The 15,918-nt window shown below is 38.9% G+C and overlaps 1 protein-coding gene and 1 long non-coding RNA gene across 3 annotated transcripts; both read left to right on the top strand.

Moving 5' to 3' along the window:
- Nucleotides 1-2,727: 2,727 nt before the first annotated feature.
- On the top strand, nt 2,728-5,447 carry LOC103699473 (wall-associated receptor kinase 2-like). Its single transcript, XM_039116544.3, has 3 exons — nt 2,728-3,685; nt 3,778-3,948; nt 4,168-5,447. Exons 1-3 carry the CDS (start codon nt 2,743-2,745, stop codon nt 5,292-5,294), a joined length of 2,241 nt encoding a protein of 746 aa, XP_038972472.3. The 5' UTR covers nt 2,728-2,742; the 3' UTR covers nt 5,295-5,447.
- Nucleotides 5,448-11,110: 5,663 nt separating this feature from the next.
- LOC148714477 (uncharacterized) lies at nt 11,111-12,832 on the top strand. Of its 2 annotated transcripts, none has more exons than XR_015976825.2 (2): nt 11,111-11,440; nt 11,714-12,832. It is a non-coding gene; the product is annotated as an uncharacterized LOC148714477 (long non-coding RNA). The 2 variants fall into 2 exon arrangements; XR_016400042.1 differs by having other exon boundaries at nt 11,639-12,832.
- Nucleotides 12,833-15,918: the final 3,086 nt, after the last annotated feature.

Below are 15,918 nucleotides of genomic sequence, written 5' to 3'. Positions count from 1 at the left end.
TTTGGCATTTACACCTCGTGCATCCCATGTGATTGACCACTGAAGAAGACCTTGCAAGGGAGTTATATATTTTATATTCTCTTATACTTTCCTTCATATATGGGCCGGACTTAAAAAAATCCAGCCCACATGTGAAATTTTATAATAATGGAGTTAAAAAGTGTGCTATAATACCATGTAAAAATTACCACTTCTCCTAAAAAATTAAACTGATAGAATGAGATAAATTTATTTATATATTTTATATTCTTTTACAAATAAGTCTAGGTCCTCGAGTCATCAATTGTCATTCAATCATCTAAAGAGATATGAAATGTTGATAACAAGAAATTCTGACTTTCACATGAGGAACTTGAATTAATGATGATAATTTGAGAAAGAAAACTCCATGTTTGGCAGAGGAAAACAGTGAACCAAGAGTGGCGAATTGAGTAAACCTTCAGTCCATCTAGATTCCTACAACTTGCACATATGGCATATTTTGGTGCACCAAGAAAGTAACCCGGTTGAGATTTACCTCCCTTCTATAAGAATGGTAATCTCATCCAAGCTTCATGATAACAATGAGGTCAGGAAAAAAACAGGCTCTCATGTGAATCAATTATAGGCTAGTGGTATGTACCCAAATAGAAATTGCTGTATTTTACTGTAGAAAGCTCCTATAGCTTGATTGTGAAGAATTCACACCAGAATGTTATTATTTGAAATGGTACAGAGCTTCTCTCAAAAAGATGTTTTAGCTTTTTGTAAAAGCTAAAACAGCTTTCCGAAATTTTTACCAAACACCCTTATTTCATCTAAAAGTACTTTTGGAGGGCCAGAAAGTACTTTTTGGCCCTCCAAAAGCTCCCCCAAACGGGCCCTTAATATTCCCATCAAGGTTTCAATTTGAGATCATTGCTGAGAAGGCGGCCACCTTTTTGTTTAACATATTCCAACTTGCCTGCAAGCATCTTATTTTAGCACCAGTTGCGTTTTATAGCTCTTCAAATCAACCTTTGATAACTTGTTCGCTTGGGAGGAATAATAATCATATACATGGAGACTAGATATCGCACTACAAGAAATCTTAGCTTTTCTGACGCTAGAAAAAAGCGTCGGAAAATTTTGGTTCAATGCCCAACTTTGCCGACGCTTCTAAAATGCGTCGGTAAATCTTGAGAATCGACGACGCTTAAAAGCATCGTCAAAAGCTTGGCCAAATCCCTTTACAACCGCTCGCCCCCCTCTCCTTAGTCATCCTTACTCCCTCGATCGATGCCCTAGCTGCCCATGCGCCGACATCAATCTCTCCTCTCCTCTCCTTCATCAATCTCTCATTCACCACCTCTCGTCTCCTCTCCTCTCCTCCTCCCTCCGGCGCCAACATCAATCCACCGCCTCCCCCCGCTCTCTCACCTCCATCTCGAGCCCCGATCGGCGTGCTCCGTTCCGCATCTCCGCCGTCGTCGACCTCGTCCTCGTCTAAGGTAATCCTCCTCCTCCTCCTCTTTTTAAAGCGTCGTCGGAGTTATATCTAGATTTTGGGGGAGTTCCGGCGACAAATCTTCCGATGGTAATAGGAAGGAGGAAAGCTTCTCCTTCGTATGCAGCGAGTCTGGCACCGACGCTATGAGGACCCCGGCTTCCACCGCTCTCAGGAGAGGTAGAGCTCTGCAGCCAGCGGAGATGGGTATCCGGTTTCTCTTCTTAAAGAAGGTAAAATTTCTTTCGATCATCCCTATCTCGCTGACCTCTTTCCTCTTGCCCTCAATCTATGTCTAAGTTTTTTCTTGGATCCAACCGCAGGACGGACCTGACATGGTGGGCGGAGATCCGGAGGTGCTCGTGGACGGCGGGTCTCGGTCTAAATACTTCTTAGTAGGTTCTTCCCTTCTTTTCCTCTTCTTTTACTTCCGTTCCCCACTTTTTTTTCCCTTCTCAGATGCTAGATGCTAGATGGTGGACTCAGGATTTCCACTTTCTTAGCTTCGAAGCCAAGGTTAGGACGGCTGCTGAGGGATCGAGCTCCGGCTCGTCTTCATCCTCGCTGACGGCTCGTCTACTGAAGAAAATAATTTTTTTAAAAAAAATTTAAGGCTAAAGCGACGCTTATAAGCGTCAACTTTGAAGCTTTTAGCGATGTTTTTAGGCATCGCAGAAACCGACCTTTTACAATGCTTTTCAAAAATGTCGGAAAAAACTTTTTCTACTTAGGTATCGCCGACGCTTCGGCGACGCTTTGGGTAGCGTCAGACGGATCTTTACCGATGCTTATAAGCGTCGATAAAGAATATAAAAAAATACCGAAAAAGAACATTTTTTCTGTAGTATCGATTGAATGAACCAGTTTATATGGCAATGTATTACGACTGCAATCTTGTCTACCATCAAACAAATGTACACAAAGAAAATCCAAAATCCAAATGAAATAAAATTCTATTTGCGCCTTAACTCGAGAAAAGATCAGCAGCAAATATGGGATAGTTGGTATTGAAAGAGAGTTCTAAAATTTTAATTATGTCTTGGTCTAACTATCCACTATACTATATACCACGATGAAAATATGTGCAATGACCTATCACTTCCAGTTGAATTAATAGGTCAGCCTTCGGGTGTTGTTGTGGTCCTCCTCGTTACACGTCCCACTCCATCTCCACTATATATTTAGTGGCGCACCAAGACATATGTACCAACTCTAACTATTGGGAAATCGAGAAAGCATCTTGATTTTATTTCATTAAAAGAGAGATTGAATAAAGAATGAGAGTTACATTTATGGGAGAGTCCGGGAGAGGGATCATAGGAGCAAAGCCATTCATGGGCGCGAGGATGCTGCTGTGGCACTCCCTCCTGACGGTACTGCTCACTGCAGCGACGGCATCGCCATTCAACAACACGCGGCCTGGCTGCCCAGCGACTTGCGGCGATGTTAGCATCCCCTACCCATTCGGCATCGGCCCGGACTGCTCCTTTCCAGCTCCTGGCTTCGCTCTTAGCTGCAACGACACTGGCAATGGCGTCCACAAACCCTTCCTCGCCGACGTCGAGTTCATCAACATAGACTTGCTGGCAGCCGAGGCTAGATTCTATTATACGATATCCTGGCAATGCTACAACGCCACATACCACAATGTGTCGCGCAGACAATGGAGACTAGACTTCATCGGCGACCCATACCGGTTCTCCCACTACAAAAACAAGTTCTTCGTTGTCGGCTGCGAGACCCTCGCGTACCTCAGTGGGCAGAACGAGAGAGATCGCTATGAGAGCGGATGCGTAACGGTCTGCAACAGCAGTGAGAGCCTGACAAACGGGTCATGCTCCGGCATCGGCTGCTGCCAGACCTCCATCCCCAAGGGAATAAACTATTATGAAGTGATCTTCGATGGCAACTTCAACAACTCTCGGGCATTGGATTTCAATCCCTGCAGCTACGCCCTTCTGGCCGAAGCCGACTGGTTCCAGTTCAGCACGGCTTACGTCACTACCAGCGAGCTCAATGACACGAACGGAGGGCGGGCGCCTGCAGTGCTGGACTGGGCCATCAGCAGCGAGACGTGCGAAGTCGCGGAGCGCAACAGAACCTCCTATGCGTGCCACAGCGAGCACAGTGACTGCTTTAACTCCGCCAATGGCCCAGGATATAATTGCAACTGTTCCAGGGGCTACGAAGGCAACCCCTATCTTCCCGATGGATGCCAAGGTCTATAATTACCTTCTAACTCTGTGAGTATATGTGTCCTTCTCTCTGTGTTTCTGGAGCTGACCTTCTGATTTGTTGAACTGGGATGTTAGATATTGACGAGTGCGCTCTCAAGTATCCATGCTATGGGACTTGCACCAACATACCTGGGGATTACAATTGTACATGTCCCCCAGGCACGAATGGGAACGCGAAAAAAGGAACCTGCAATCCCGACAAGGGAAGCCGCAGCAATCCTTTCTCATCAGTGAAATTGGTTATAGGTAATCCCTCCCTTAGCAATAAATTTCGGTTTCTACCGCTTCTATCAAGATTCATTAGACATGCATCAAGCACAAACTTCAACTGTGCAAAGCATAGAACTAGGCTGCTTAAAAGTTTCAATCTTAGTCTAGCATGGAAAAGAAATAAACATGAGGGAAAACCTCCTTGTTATTCGAACTCATGAATGATTTCTTTATCTGTCTATTTACAATCTCCAGGCATTGTCGCTAGCACCAGCTTGGCCCTTCTACTCTTACTATGCATTGTCGTTTCCATGGTATATAATAGAAGAAAACTTATGAGGATAAAAGAGGAATACTTCCGGCGACATGGAGGGCGGTTGTTACTAGAAGAAATAAAGTCGAAGCAAGGTCTTGCATTTAAGCTATTTACGAAAGAAGAGCTAGAGCAGGCAACAAACAACTTTGACAAGAACCGAATTCTTGGAGGTGGAGGCCATGGAACTGTCTATAAGGGAATACTGAATGACAACCATGCAGTAGCCGTAAAAAAATCAAAAGTAATTGATGATCGCCAAAAGAAGGAATTTGGGAAGGAGATGGTTATTCTTTCTCAGATCAACCATAAGAATGTGGTGAAGCTCTTGGGATGTTGTCTGGAGGTGGAAGTCCCTATGTTAGTTTATGAATTTGTTTCCAATGGAACCTTTTTCCAGTTAATCCATGCCAGGAATAGGACATCCCACATTTCATTGGATACCCGTTTGGAGATTGCTTCACAATCCGCGGAAGCCCTTGCATATCTACATTCATCAGCATCCCCTCCAATCCTTCATGGAGATGTCAAGTCTTCCAACATACTTTTAGATGACAACCACAATGCAAAGGTGTCGGATTTTGGAGCTTCAATGTTGGTGCCAAAGGATGAAACTCAGTTTGCTACACTAGTTCAGGGGACTTGTGGTTACTTGGATCCTGAATACCTACAAACATGCCAATTAACTGATAAAAGTGATGTTTATAGTTTTGGGGTTGTTCTTTTGGAGCTCCTTATCAGAAAGAAGGCAGTTTATTTTGAAGGATCTCGTGAAGAAAGGAGCCTCTCATCAAGTTTTTTATCCGCCATGAAGGAGGATCGACTTCTACAGATTTTGGACGATCATATTAAAAATGAAGAGGATATGGAGTTGGTACAAGAAGTTGCTGAGCTAGCAAGGCGATGCCTCAATGTTAGGGGTGAAGATAGGCCTACGATGAAGGAGGTGGCCGATGATCTAGATCGGTTAAGAAAATTCAAGCAGTCATCAAGCTACACTGAAAATGAAATCTCTGAGTGCTATAGTATAGAAAAGAAAGCAGGGATAGAAATAGAATGTGGTAGATGATCTTTATTTTTTTTCCTTTATTTTTTGAAGAAGAGTTGGAGGATGATCATATTGCATAGAATAATACAAGTTTCTATCCCCATGTATTAAAACTATGATGTTGATTTATATGTACTTGTGCATGCATTTGCAAGATGCAGTATTTCTAGTTTATGAATTGTAGTTAGTTTGAATTATAGATTTATGGTTTTTTTTCTGATTGTTGTTGGTGCTGCTGCTGTCTTGCTAATCATCTAAACCATAGTTACAAATTTTGGACTTTTATTTGAACAAAGGGTAGCTCCAATTTAGATTATTCCATTTACTTAAAAAATAATGGTATCCCCAAAGACAAACTTGAAATATATATAGTATATAAACGCTCAACAATGCAAACAATTTTCTCAAGAAAAATTATCAGGTATGAACCGGTAAACAAACATCATAATCATCATAATCTATAGTCAGCTTGATTTTTGAAGTCAATTATTTGGCACAACTCCTCCATACATGTCCATCGTGTTAAGGCATTTTCCCGGTTTGGGCATTATCAAGCAAGTGAGCTTCTTATAAATTTTTTTGAAATTATTACTGGTACATTTTTTCACTATTTTACAAAATAGAATTGGAGCTATCAGTGCATCTATCTTATTAGGTAACTCTAAGTGGGATTCGGATGATCCCGTCCAATTTGACCCATCATCGTGCAATCGTAAATTTCTATTAAAATGTGAACACATTGAATGCAAAACCTCCATAAGTATCCTTGAGAGTTAATTATAAGAAAATGTCCCACCTCTCTTATCTAAAACTCTTTCATTTGGGCTCCACACATGTTTGGACTCCACTATTTTAATATCTTTTTTGGTGCGGGGAATCTACCGTGCACTGTCTTTTTCCAATGGAATAGGGATTTCATCTTTCGCACGAACGGATGTTTCACCACCCAAATCCACTATTGGATCGCCAACTAGTCGCTTCGGAACATGTGCAAATAGATGCATTATATTTTCTTTGAAGCACTTTTAAATAGTATTTTTGTCATATGAAATTTTTTTTAGTGAAAGAAATATTTCAACTAAGGCTAGATTTATTCAAATGAATCAAGAATATAAATACAGTGGGTGATCCAATAAAATGGTCATGTGAAAAAAAGCGAATCGTCCTTTGGCGTGCAGGACACAACCCCAATTCTTCCTGGAGACCATCATGAGTCATGACTATAAATATGATTTCCTTGTCGAGGGAACTTTTTTTATTTTTTCGTAGTTCTTCTTTCTGTCTTTTCTAAGGAGCTCTCCCTTCCAAAAACGGAAAAAAAATTCTCGTTCCACTTGCTACAAAATTCCAAGCTTCATCTATTGAAATGTGAACTTATTGAATGCAAAACCTTGTGCTGTGGGATGGATTCTTGTATTTAATCCCACATCGCTGGATAGCAAAAAAAATCTGTGCCCTATAATGAGGAGGCCAAAATCTTTCCTCTTGAGGCATCTTTTGGGGCAAAACCGTGAGGAGGGGCTGGTGGCTCCTGTCAAAAAAAGGGCAGTATCTGCGCGGACCCCCGCAGGCTACGATCCACGAACCCTCCAGAGCGGACAATATCTCGGAAGGGACGCAGTCGCTTTCTCTGTCTAGGCGGTGGGGGCTGTTACCGGGGCGAAATTCCGCAACAGATGGCGCTAGAAGGAGGGCCCCGCTACAAGAAAACGTTGGGTTGGTGGATGCGGAACCGACTAGTAGCTAGTGCACTTAGTTGTCACGAAAAATTAATGTTGTATCCTGCTCATCTAACTCATTTGCAATTTCACTCTCGATCAAAATAAAAAAAATAAAATTAAAATTAAAATAGCTTTTTCTTGACGTATTTGATCCGCAAGTAGAATCAAAATCAAAATAATAAAATTAATTAAATAATATTTTTAAAAAATAAATAATTAGAGAGATATTTTTAAAAAATTAATTTTTTATAGTAAATATGGTGAAATTAGATTTGAATATTACGAAAAGAGCCCGGATTAGATTTCGGACGATCCAAACATTTCAAATTTTGGGCTTTTATTTGAACAGAGAGCAGTTCCAAGTTAGATTATTCTATTTACAAAGACAAACCTAAAATATATAGTGCAGAAATGCTCGGCCATGTAACAGGCACGTAGACGCATAATTTTCTCAAAAAAATTATAATTGTCAAGTACGAACTCGTAAACAAAAATCATAATCATTATAATCTATAGGCAGCTTGATTCTTGAAGTTCAAATATTTGGCACAGTTCCTTACATGCCCACCGTATTGAGGCACTTCTCAAGTTTGGACACTTCTAAGAAAGTGAGCTTCTTATAATTTTTTTTGAAATAATTACTGATACATTTTTTTTATAAATATATGTTATTGATACATATTTCTCACTAATTTATAAAATAAAATTGGAGCCATCAGTGCATCCGTCTGATTCTACGTGAGAATCGGATGATCCGGTCCAATCCGAGCCAACCCCATGGAAACGTGAATTTCTATTGCAGTGTGAACGCATTGAATGCAAAACCTCGGTATTTAGGAGTTGGTTATAAAAAAACCCTTTCATTTGAGCTCCACACATGTTTGGATTCCACTATTTTGATGACTTTTTTGGCGTAGGGAATCTACTGTGCACTGTCTTTTTCCGATGGGACAGCGATTTCATCTTTCGCACGAATAAAAGTTTTACCACCCAAATCCACTATTGGATCGTCAACAAGTCGCTTTCGAATATGTGCAGGTGGATGCATGATGAGTTCTTTAAAATCCGTGCAGTAGGTGATCCAATAAAAGGTTCATGTGAAAAAAAGCGAATCATCGCGTGCAAGACACAACCCCAATCCTTTCTGGGGACCATCATGACTATATACATGATTTCCTTGTCAAGGGAACTTTTTTTTTTTTTTCCTTTTTTAGTGGTTCATCTTTCCGCCCTTTCTAAGGAGCTCTTCCTTTTTCCCTTTCCACGCACAACCAAAAGTAGATATTTACTTGAAGATATTCTAGTGCAACATGCAAATTAGAGAGAAATTGAGCACAAAGTTGACTTAGAATATGACTAAGGGATACTTGATGCACATCGGAGGATCAAATTTAAATAACATGCATGCTTTATTGATATATGCACTAGCATGATGGCTAGAGTCCCATTCTTTAATTTAGAAAATATACCCCTCCTAAAATATTATTTTTGTTAATTGCATAGTTATCTAGAAAAATATATTTTGTTAATATCTAAAATATTTATTTTATCAATAAATACTTTTATTTTATTTTGAATAAAATAAAAGTTTGTTAATATCTTAATATATTATTCAATATTATTGTTCTTTTTAGAATATCATTAGTAAAAAAATATTATTATTATTGCAAAAATATATTATTCTTATCATTTGTGTTATTAATATCATTAATTTTGCTGTTTTTACTAAAATATTACTAATTTTAATTAATGTGCTAAAGTATTATTGTTTTGTATAATGTTTATATCAAAGAAACTCTTTTCGTGGTTCGGCAGTCCTGTGCATGATAATTTATATATGTGTAGAACATATATTTCCCTCATGCTAGGCCTCGAAAGATAGCAATTAAGCCCATTTCACGTCAATTTTGACTCTGCTTTGCCTTTTTCCCCTTGTAGTTTATGGTGCCGTAACTCCCATAAGGCCTGGCAAGTTGAGAATAGCCAGCTCTGCACTTCCGATTCAGTCTTATACCGTCCAAACTGATATCTAAGGCTTCCATATTCCAACCGTGGAACCCACTACTAGAAATCAAAAATTATTTTGTTTCCCTGAGGAATAAGAAATCCTCCTTTTTCTTACAAGCTTCCTCCTTCTTGATACTTATCATGAGGCCCATCTTGCCCTGAGACAATTATAATAAAAATGGATATTAAATTCCGCTACGCATAAATGAAACAAATCCATCACAGGCTTTCAAACATTTCAAGCCCAAACCAGCTACTTCCACCATTTAGCTGTGAAGGTTAAGACCACCTAATTTTTACTAGAGTGATGTGCATTTCTAACAGTGCTTGCTAGAAAACATATATATTCTGGCTGCTGGTTAGAGGGAAAAATTTATGACTGTTGCTGCAACTTGCTGCACCTTCTGCTATGCGCCGAAGCACCATTTATTTCTTCTGGTCGTCTTGATAAACAAGCAACACGATCTTCTGAGTCAAACTCAAAAAGCTGACCTTTACGAGATTAACCTAGCCATAGCATATAAGCTTCATATAGCACTAGAATGTGGGAATGACTATGCGAAGTTACATCTCCAACCATAGACTTGATTATGAATATTGAAATTATTTATAGTGTTGATGTGCAAAAAGAATTTTATAACAATATTATGCATGATATTACTTGAAGCTATACATATAATCTCCATGTCAAACAGCAATCAACGCAAATGATTTATCAGAAACTATTTTTATTTGTTTTAAGCATGCCTTGTTCACTAGTTTGAAACATTCAAAAAAGGTCTATATAAAATATTCCCACGGATAGTGTTGGTCTCCTGGATGGACGAGTAGAGAAGCTCCCATGAATCCGAAATTGAAGCGGTGTCAAGGGAGGGAACCGGGACGATGGTGAGGTGGGTAAAGCTCAGCAAATCAGGCCCGGACTCGGATTGGGCCAAACTTAGGAATCAAGTCATATCTAAACGTCTGGCCCGGGCCAGCGGGAATCCCTTAGCCCAGTCTGGACCGACCTGATATTCTTAAATTAAATAATAAATAACATATTGTTCTATGACTAATAAATATTATATTATAATATTTTATCATCATTTTTTTAAATTTAACTCCTATCACTTGATAGTCAAGGTGATGCTTAGTTACATCCATGATATTGGATGAATGATTGGATGCTTGAATTTTTGCTAGAACTAGAGGGCATCCTAGCTCTTGATTTCTTTTTCCTTGATTGTATTATTTTATAAACAAAAAAAATTCAACCTTTTATTTTTTAGAATCTTAAATATTTTTTTGATAGTCCATTAACTATTTAATATCACTTATTTATAGGAATCTAGGCTCAGTCTTTCACAACTAAGCTTCAGGATAACCACAGCACAATGGTGGACGGATTGACTTATGCAAAAGTTTCGAAGATAACTTGGAGATTTGGGCTTCAAAGTGCGTAAGAAGGTAAACTAAAATATTAAATGTATGGCTTTAGGGATGAGACGTTGACCTCTGCAGATCAAGCTTCACAAATCTGCTCTTTCAAATGTTTTTTTTTTTTCAAAACCGATGGCATCATGAATGTCATATATATAAGTCAAACAAGGTTATCACCAAAAAAAAAAAAAGGAAAAAAAAAAAAAGAAGAAAAGAGACCGTGTTCTTGGCGGGATTATGATTCCAACTCTCTCGCTTAATCAATGTATATGTCCATCTAACTATGTTTCAATCCCTTTGTAGTCAATGCCGGAAAGTTTAGTTTATCTTTGAGATTTCTAAATTATTAAATGGTATTAGGAAATTGATTGCATCGATATCAATTACGTGGATTAGATCTAAAATATTTGGCTCAAGACCAAGTGTTCAAACTTTTTGACATTGTTGATGATATAGTTTTGTTGGAAGTCCTGTGGAGAACTTGCAATTGAAGTATGTGATATGTCATGCTGGCCACTTAGGGTGTCATCGTTGTGTTACTTAATAACGTCCAAGAGAAAGTCCTAATCATGCTACCGTGGAGCTGAGTGAGATACTGTGTAGATTCTGAAATTTTATCCGGATGCAATAACAAATACATTTGCGCGGTAAGTAGAAATCATCAATTATTTTTGGTTCTTGAGATGCATACATTGAAGGCTTCCACTCTGAAAGATTTATCTGCACGATTTAGACTTTGCACTCTGCCTGACGTGAGACGTGAAGTAATCTCGGACAAGTGGTGGGATGGATGCTGAAACCCCATCCTAACCCGACCCGCTTGGAGCCCCTTATATCAGTCCAGACGTTTAAAGCTTGTTCATTCTCTTTCTCTGCTCCTAGTTTTCCTTTCCATCTTAGAGAGCTGGCTCCAAGCAATTATTTCTGTTCCCTCCAAGTCTTGCATGGCTAGTCGACAAGGGTCTCTCACTGCTGCCTTGTTTCAACCTCACAATCTCTCTCTGATGCAGACTTTCGGCAAGCTCTTTGATCATCTTTTGCTGCCAGATCTTAATTACAATATCTTGCAGCTACGAGTTGCTATTTCTTGAATTTCTATAACATATATAATCTTCTTGGTATTCTTTTCAGTATGGTGAAATGTAATGGTGAACCTGCCGGCTTGTTGTTTATTAACAATAGGAATTATCCCTTACTATTTTTCTTGTTTTATAGAAGAAGCATCCATGTTTTCAATCTCACGAAATTTTGTTGCGAGCATACTATTACCACTGCCTTTTCTTCCGACAGGGGATGGAAAGATGGTAAGAAAGAAGGTGACGGCTTCCGAGGGATAGCACCCCTAAACTCGACGTATTGTCCACTACCACAACTTATCTTCTCTGGATCCGTATCTTTCCTCCCATTTCTATTTACACAATCTTCTTAGATGTTTCTGAGTTTTTCTTCTAATTCATATCTAGCGAAGCTAGCACCCCCTCTGTCTCAATCTGATGGTTTCTTGTTTCCATAGGAAAAACAGTTCCTGCTCTCCTCATGTACATCAACTTATTCTAAGCTAGTTGTTAAAGTGCACGCAGCTGGAAGTCCTAAATTGCGTTGTGCTGCTGTCGTATTTAGTGCACATTAGACAGAAGATAAATGCTGCCAGTTCAAAGGAAATTACATGTTGGTGGCTGCTGCCGGCGCCGTTGCTGCCTCCCTCACCGTGATCGTGAACAAGCTCGCCACAATGTAACCATCAATGGCATTCGCACATTTGCCATTACCATCATCACTGGCCTCCTCCTTCGGGCTTCTGCCATGCCCGAATCCAAACATCGAATTGCTTTCATCTTCATATTAGCAGCAGGCTTCATGGCTTTCATGGCATCCATCTACGCACCTGGGAAAGCCACAAGAGCCATCACAGCCACCATCAGCATTTTCTCAGCTGCTGTGGCCTTGTGCCTGTATGTATCTTTGTGTCTCCCTGCTGAGCTCCAATGGGTCTCATACCTCATGTTTGGCCTCATAATGGTATGTCTACTCTTCGGAGAACCTAATTGCCAATCTTTTCTGGAATGGATGCATAGGAGAATCAAAGACATAATTGCAGGTAGACACGTTTCGTTGGTCGAAGACTTAGAGGCCCGTCAAACTTCAATCAGTGGTCAAATGGGTGCGGTGGTGGTGACCAATGTATAGCTGTCGTAACAGGCATGTAACAAATGGGTATATTTGTCGACATCCTATGCTTATCGTGTGCATCGGTTGTGCTTGTTCTATAAGATCAAATACCACTTGGTATAGTTGTGAATATAAACTACGGTTCTCTTTGTTATAGGGTTGGTTTTGCATGTAATAGAATTATGATTGGGTTTGTAATAATGATATGATTTTCTTTTAAATAAGATGTGGTTCATTCTATATCTATTATATACTAAATAGATCTTTGATATTTACATAGAGCGAGAAAAATTTAGATAATATCTTCTAGTTAGTCTTTTTGGGAGAGATTATGAATTATTACAAATACTAGTAGAGCTAATTTGACCCATGACCCATATGGACGATGATGTTTTCTATTAGATTTGTGGTACTTATGAAGGAATTTAGACCCTTAGCCTAGTGGTACTTATATAAGGCTAAGATTTCCTCTTAATTACTTAATTTATGTAGGAGATGTAAGGCACATCTTTTTTTTTGATGCCAAATTTAGAAGGTTATTTGGATTACAGGCAAACAAAAAACCAAACATTCAAAAAATATAAAGGAACATGTCAATAGAAATCAAGAAAAAGATTTTTGGATAAGCTAAACAGATAAACTAAACATTAAAAAAAAAAAGCAAAGGGCGTTTTAAGTTGTATCTTCAATCACAACCATGTAATTTTTATTCGAGAATCTACGTTGATTGCAATGATAGCATTCGGATAGTTGTAGTTGAAAAATACAAGTAGTTAGCGTTCTAGGTGGCTAAAGTTGCTACAATTGCAACTACATTTCCAGTTCCTCATTTAGCGGGTTTGGAGCCGCAATGAGAGAAAATCTTATGTTTGTTTGCTTGTAAATAAAAATTATACTATTAAAATAATATTAATTATGTCTCGGCCAACCACTGCCCCTGTTAGGACATAAACCTCTCGTGAAGATGGATATCTCGAACTCCTTTTCGTTTGTCTCACAGCCTATTTGATAAGACAAAATATTGCAAAGGAGCCCCAAAATGCAGTTTTCTTTGCCGGATTTTGGTCAAGTTACAGCAATCCAAACAACGGAAAGGGCCACCTCCCGCAACTGGGGTTGGCTCGCACACTTTTGCAGGTATCCAGACGCATATATATCAATCCAGAAATCCACAATCATCAAGCACATCATTTGTATTGAAATTATAAGATTCTTCAGTTTCTTGGCTATAGTTTGGGATATGATTCATAATCATTGGGTTAGTAAAGAACCGCGAATTCTATTGGGTGCGTCAAAAAAAAAAAAAAGCGAAGAAATTTCGAAGGATTTACCTCACCGAGGAGGCGAGCGGAGTGACCGGCACCGCGCCACCGGAGAAGAAGCTCCACCGCCGGGCGGGGTGAGAACTGGGTTTGGGATCTCCGTCGCCATTTCTTGGAGATTATATCTTCTTGATTTCAGATTTCTTTGGGGTTTCAGTTCTTTTAGGGAGGGGAGGGGAAGGGAAGGGAGCCGTGCGCAAATTAGAGAGGAACTGAGTACAAGGTTGACTTGGATTGGGACGGGGGATACCTAATTGATGCACATCAAAGGAACGAATTTAAACAACATGCATGCCTCATTGATAGCCGCACTAGCATATAACTCGCTCGAAAATATTATTTTTATTAATTGCATAGTTATCTAGAAAAATATATTTTTGTTAATATACAAAATATTTATTTTATCGATAAATATTTTTATTTATTTTGAATAAAATATAATTTTGTTAATATATTATTCAATATTATTAATCTTTTTAGAATATCATTAGTAAAAAAATATTATTATTATTAGTAAAATATATTATTCTTTTTATTAGTGTTATTAATATCATTAATTTTACTATTTTTACTAAAATATTACTAATTTTTATTAATGTGCTAAAATATTATTGGTTTGTATAATGTTTATATCAAAGAAACTCTTTTCATGGTTCGGCAGTCCAGTGCATGATAATTTTTAAATATGCAAAACATATATTGCCCTCATGCTAGGCCTAGAAAGATGGCAATGAAGCCCATTTCACCTCAATTTTGACTCTGCTTTGCCTTTTTCCCTTTGCAGTTTGTGGTGCCGTAACCCCCCAATTTCAGGCCTGGCAAGAAAGAATAGCCAGCTCTACACTTCGGATTCAGTCTTGTACCGTCCAAACGGATATCTTAGGCTTTCATATTCCAACCATGGAACCCACTACTAGAAATCAAAAATTACTCTGTTTCCCTGAGGAATAAGAAATCCCTAATAGTTAGTCCCATAAGATCGAAGGAATCAAATTACCAGACGTTCAATTTCTTAAAAGCTTCCTCCTTCTTGATACTACCATTAGGCCCATCTTGCCCTGATACAATTATTATAAAAATGGATATTCAATTCCGCTACGCATCAACGAAACAAATCCATTACAGGCTTTCATACATTTCAAGGCCAAACCAGCTTCTTCCACCATTTAGCTGTAAAGGTTAAGACCACCTAATTTTTACTAGAGTGATGTGCAAAATTTATGACGGTTGCTGAAACTTGTTGCACCTTCTGCTATGCGCCGAAGCACCATTTATTTCTTCTGGCTGTCTTGATAAACAAGCATCACATAGCCGGCAACATGATGCTCTGAATCAAACTCACAAAGCTGATCTTGACGATCATATTTATCTGCAGTAACTCAGAGTAATCAAAACGCTGACGCTCCTTCATTGGAGCAATCACATCACTAGAGGCCTAAATTATTGATTGTTTAGAGCAATGACCAATAGCCATTTCCATCGGATCGAGATTAACCTAGCCATAGCATAGAAGCTTCATATAGCACTAGAATGTACAAGCATCGCCAGTATTAACAATGTTGTGGGAATGTCTATGCGAAGTTACATCTCCAACTATAGAATTGATCATGAATATTGAAATTAATTATATTGTTGATGTGCAAAAAGAATTTCATAACAATATCATGCATGATATTACTTGAAGCTATATATATAATCTCCATGTCAAACTTCAAACAGAAATCAACGCAAATGATTTATCAGAAACTATTTTTATTTGTTTTAAGCATGCCTTGTTCACTGCTTTGAAACATTCAAACAAGGTCTATATATAATATTCCCACGGATAGTGTTGGTCTCCTGGATGGACGAGTGGAGAAGCTCCCATGAATCCGAAATTGAAGCGGTGTCAAGAGAGGGAACCGAGGCCACAGTGAGGTGGGTGAAGCTCAGCAAATCAGGCCCGGACCCATACCTCGGCAAAACTCGGAACGGACCAAGCTTAGCAAGCAAGTCATATCTAAA

Source organism: Phoenix dactylifera, chromosome 3, assembly GCF_051530095.1.
Source record: "Phoenix dactylifera cultivar Ajwa chromosome 3, Ajwa_hap1_PhDact_Kaust_v1.1, whole genome shotgun sequence".
NCBI classification, from domain to species: Eukaryota; Viridiplantae; Streptophyta; class Magnoliopsida; order Arecales; family Arecaceae; genus Phoenix; species Phoenix dactylifera.
This window is presented reverse-complemented; position numbering and strand designations above follow the sequence as displayed.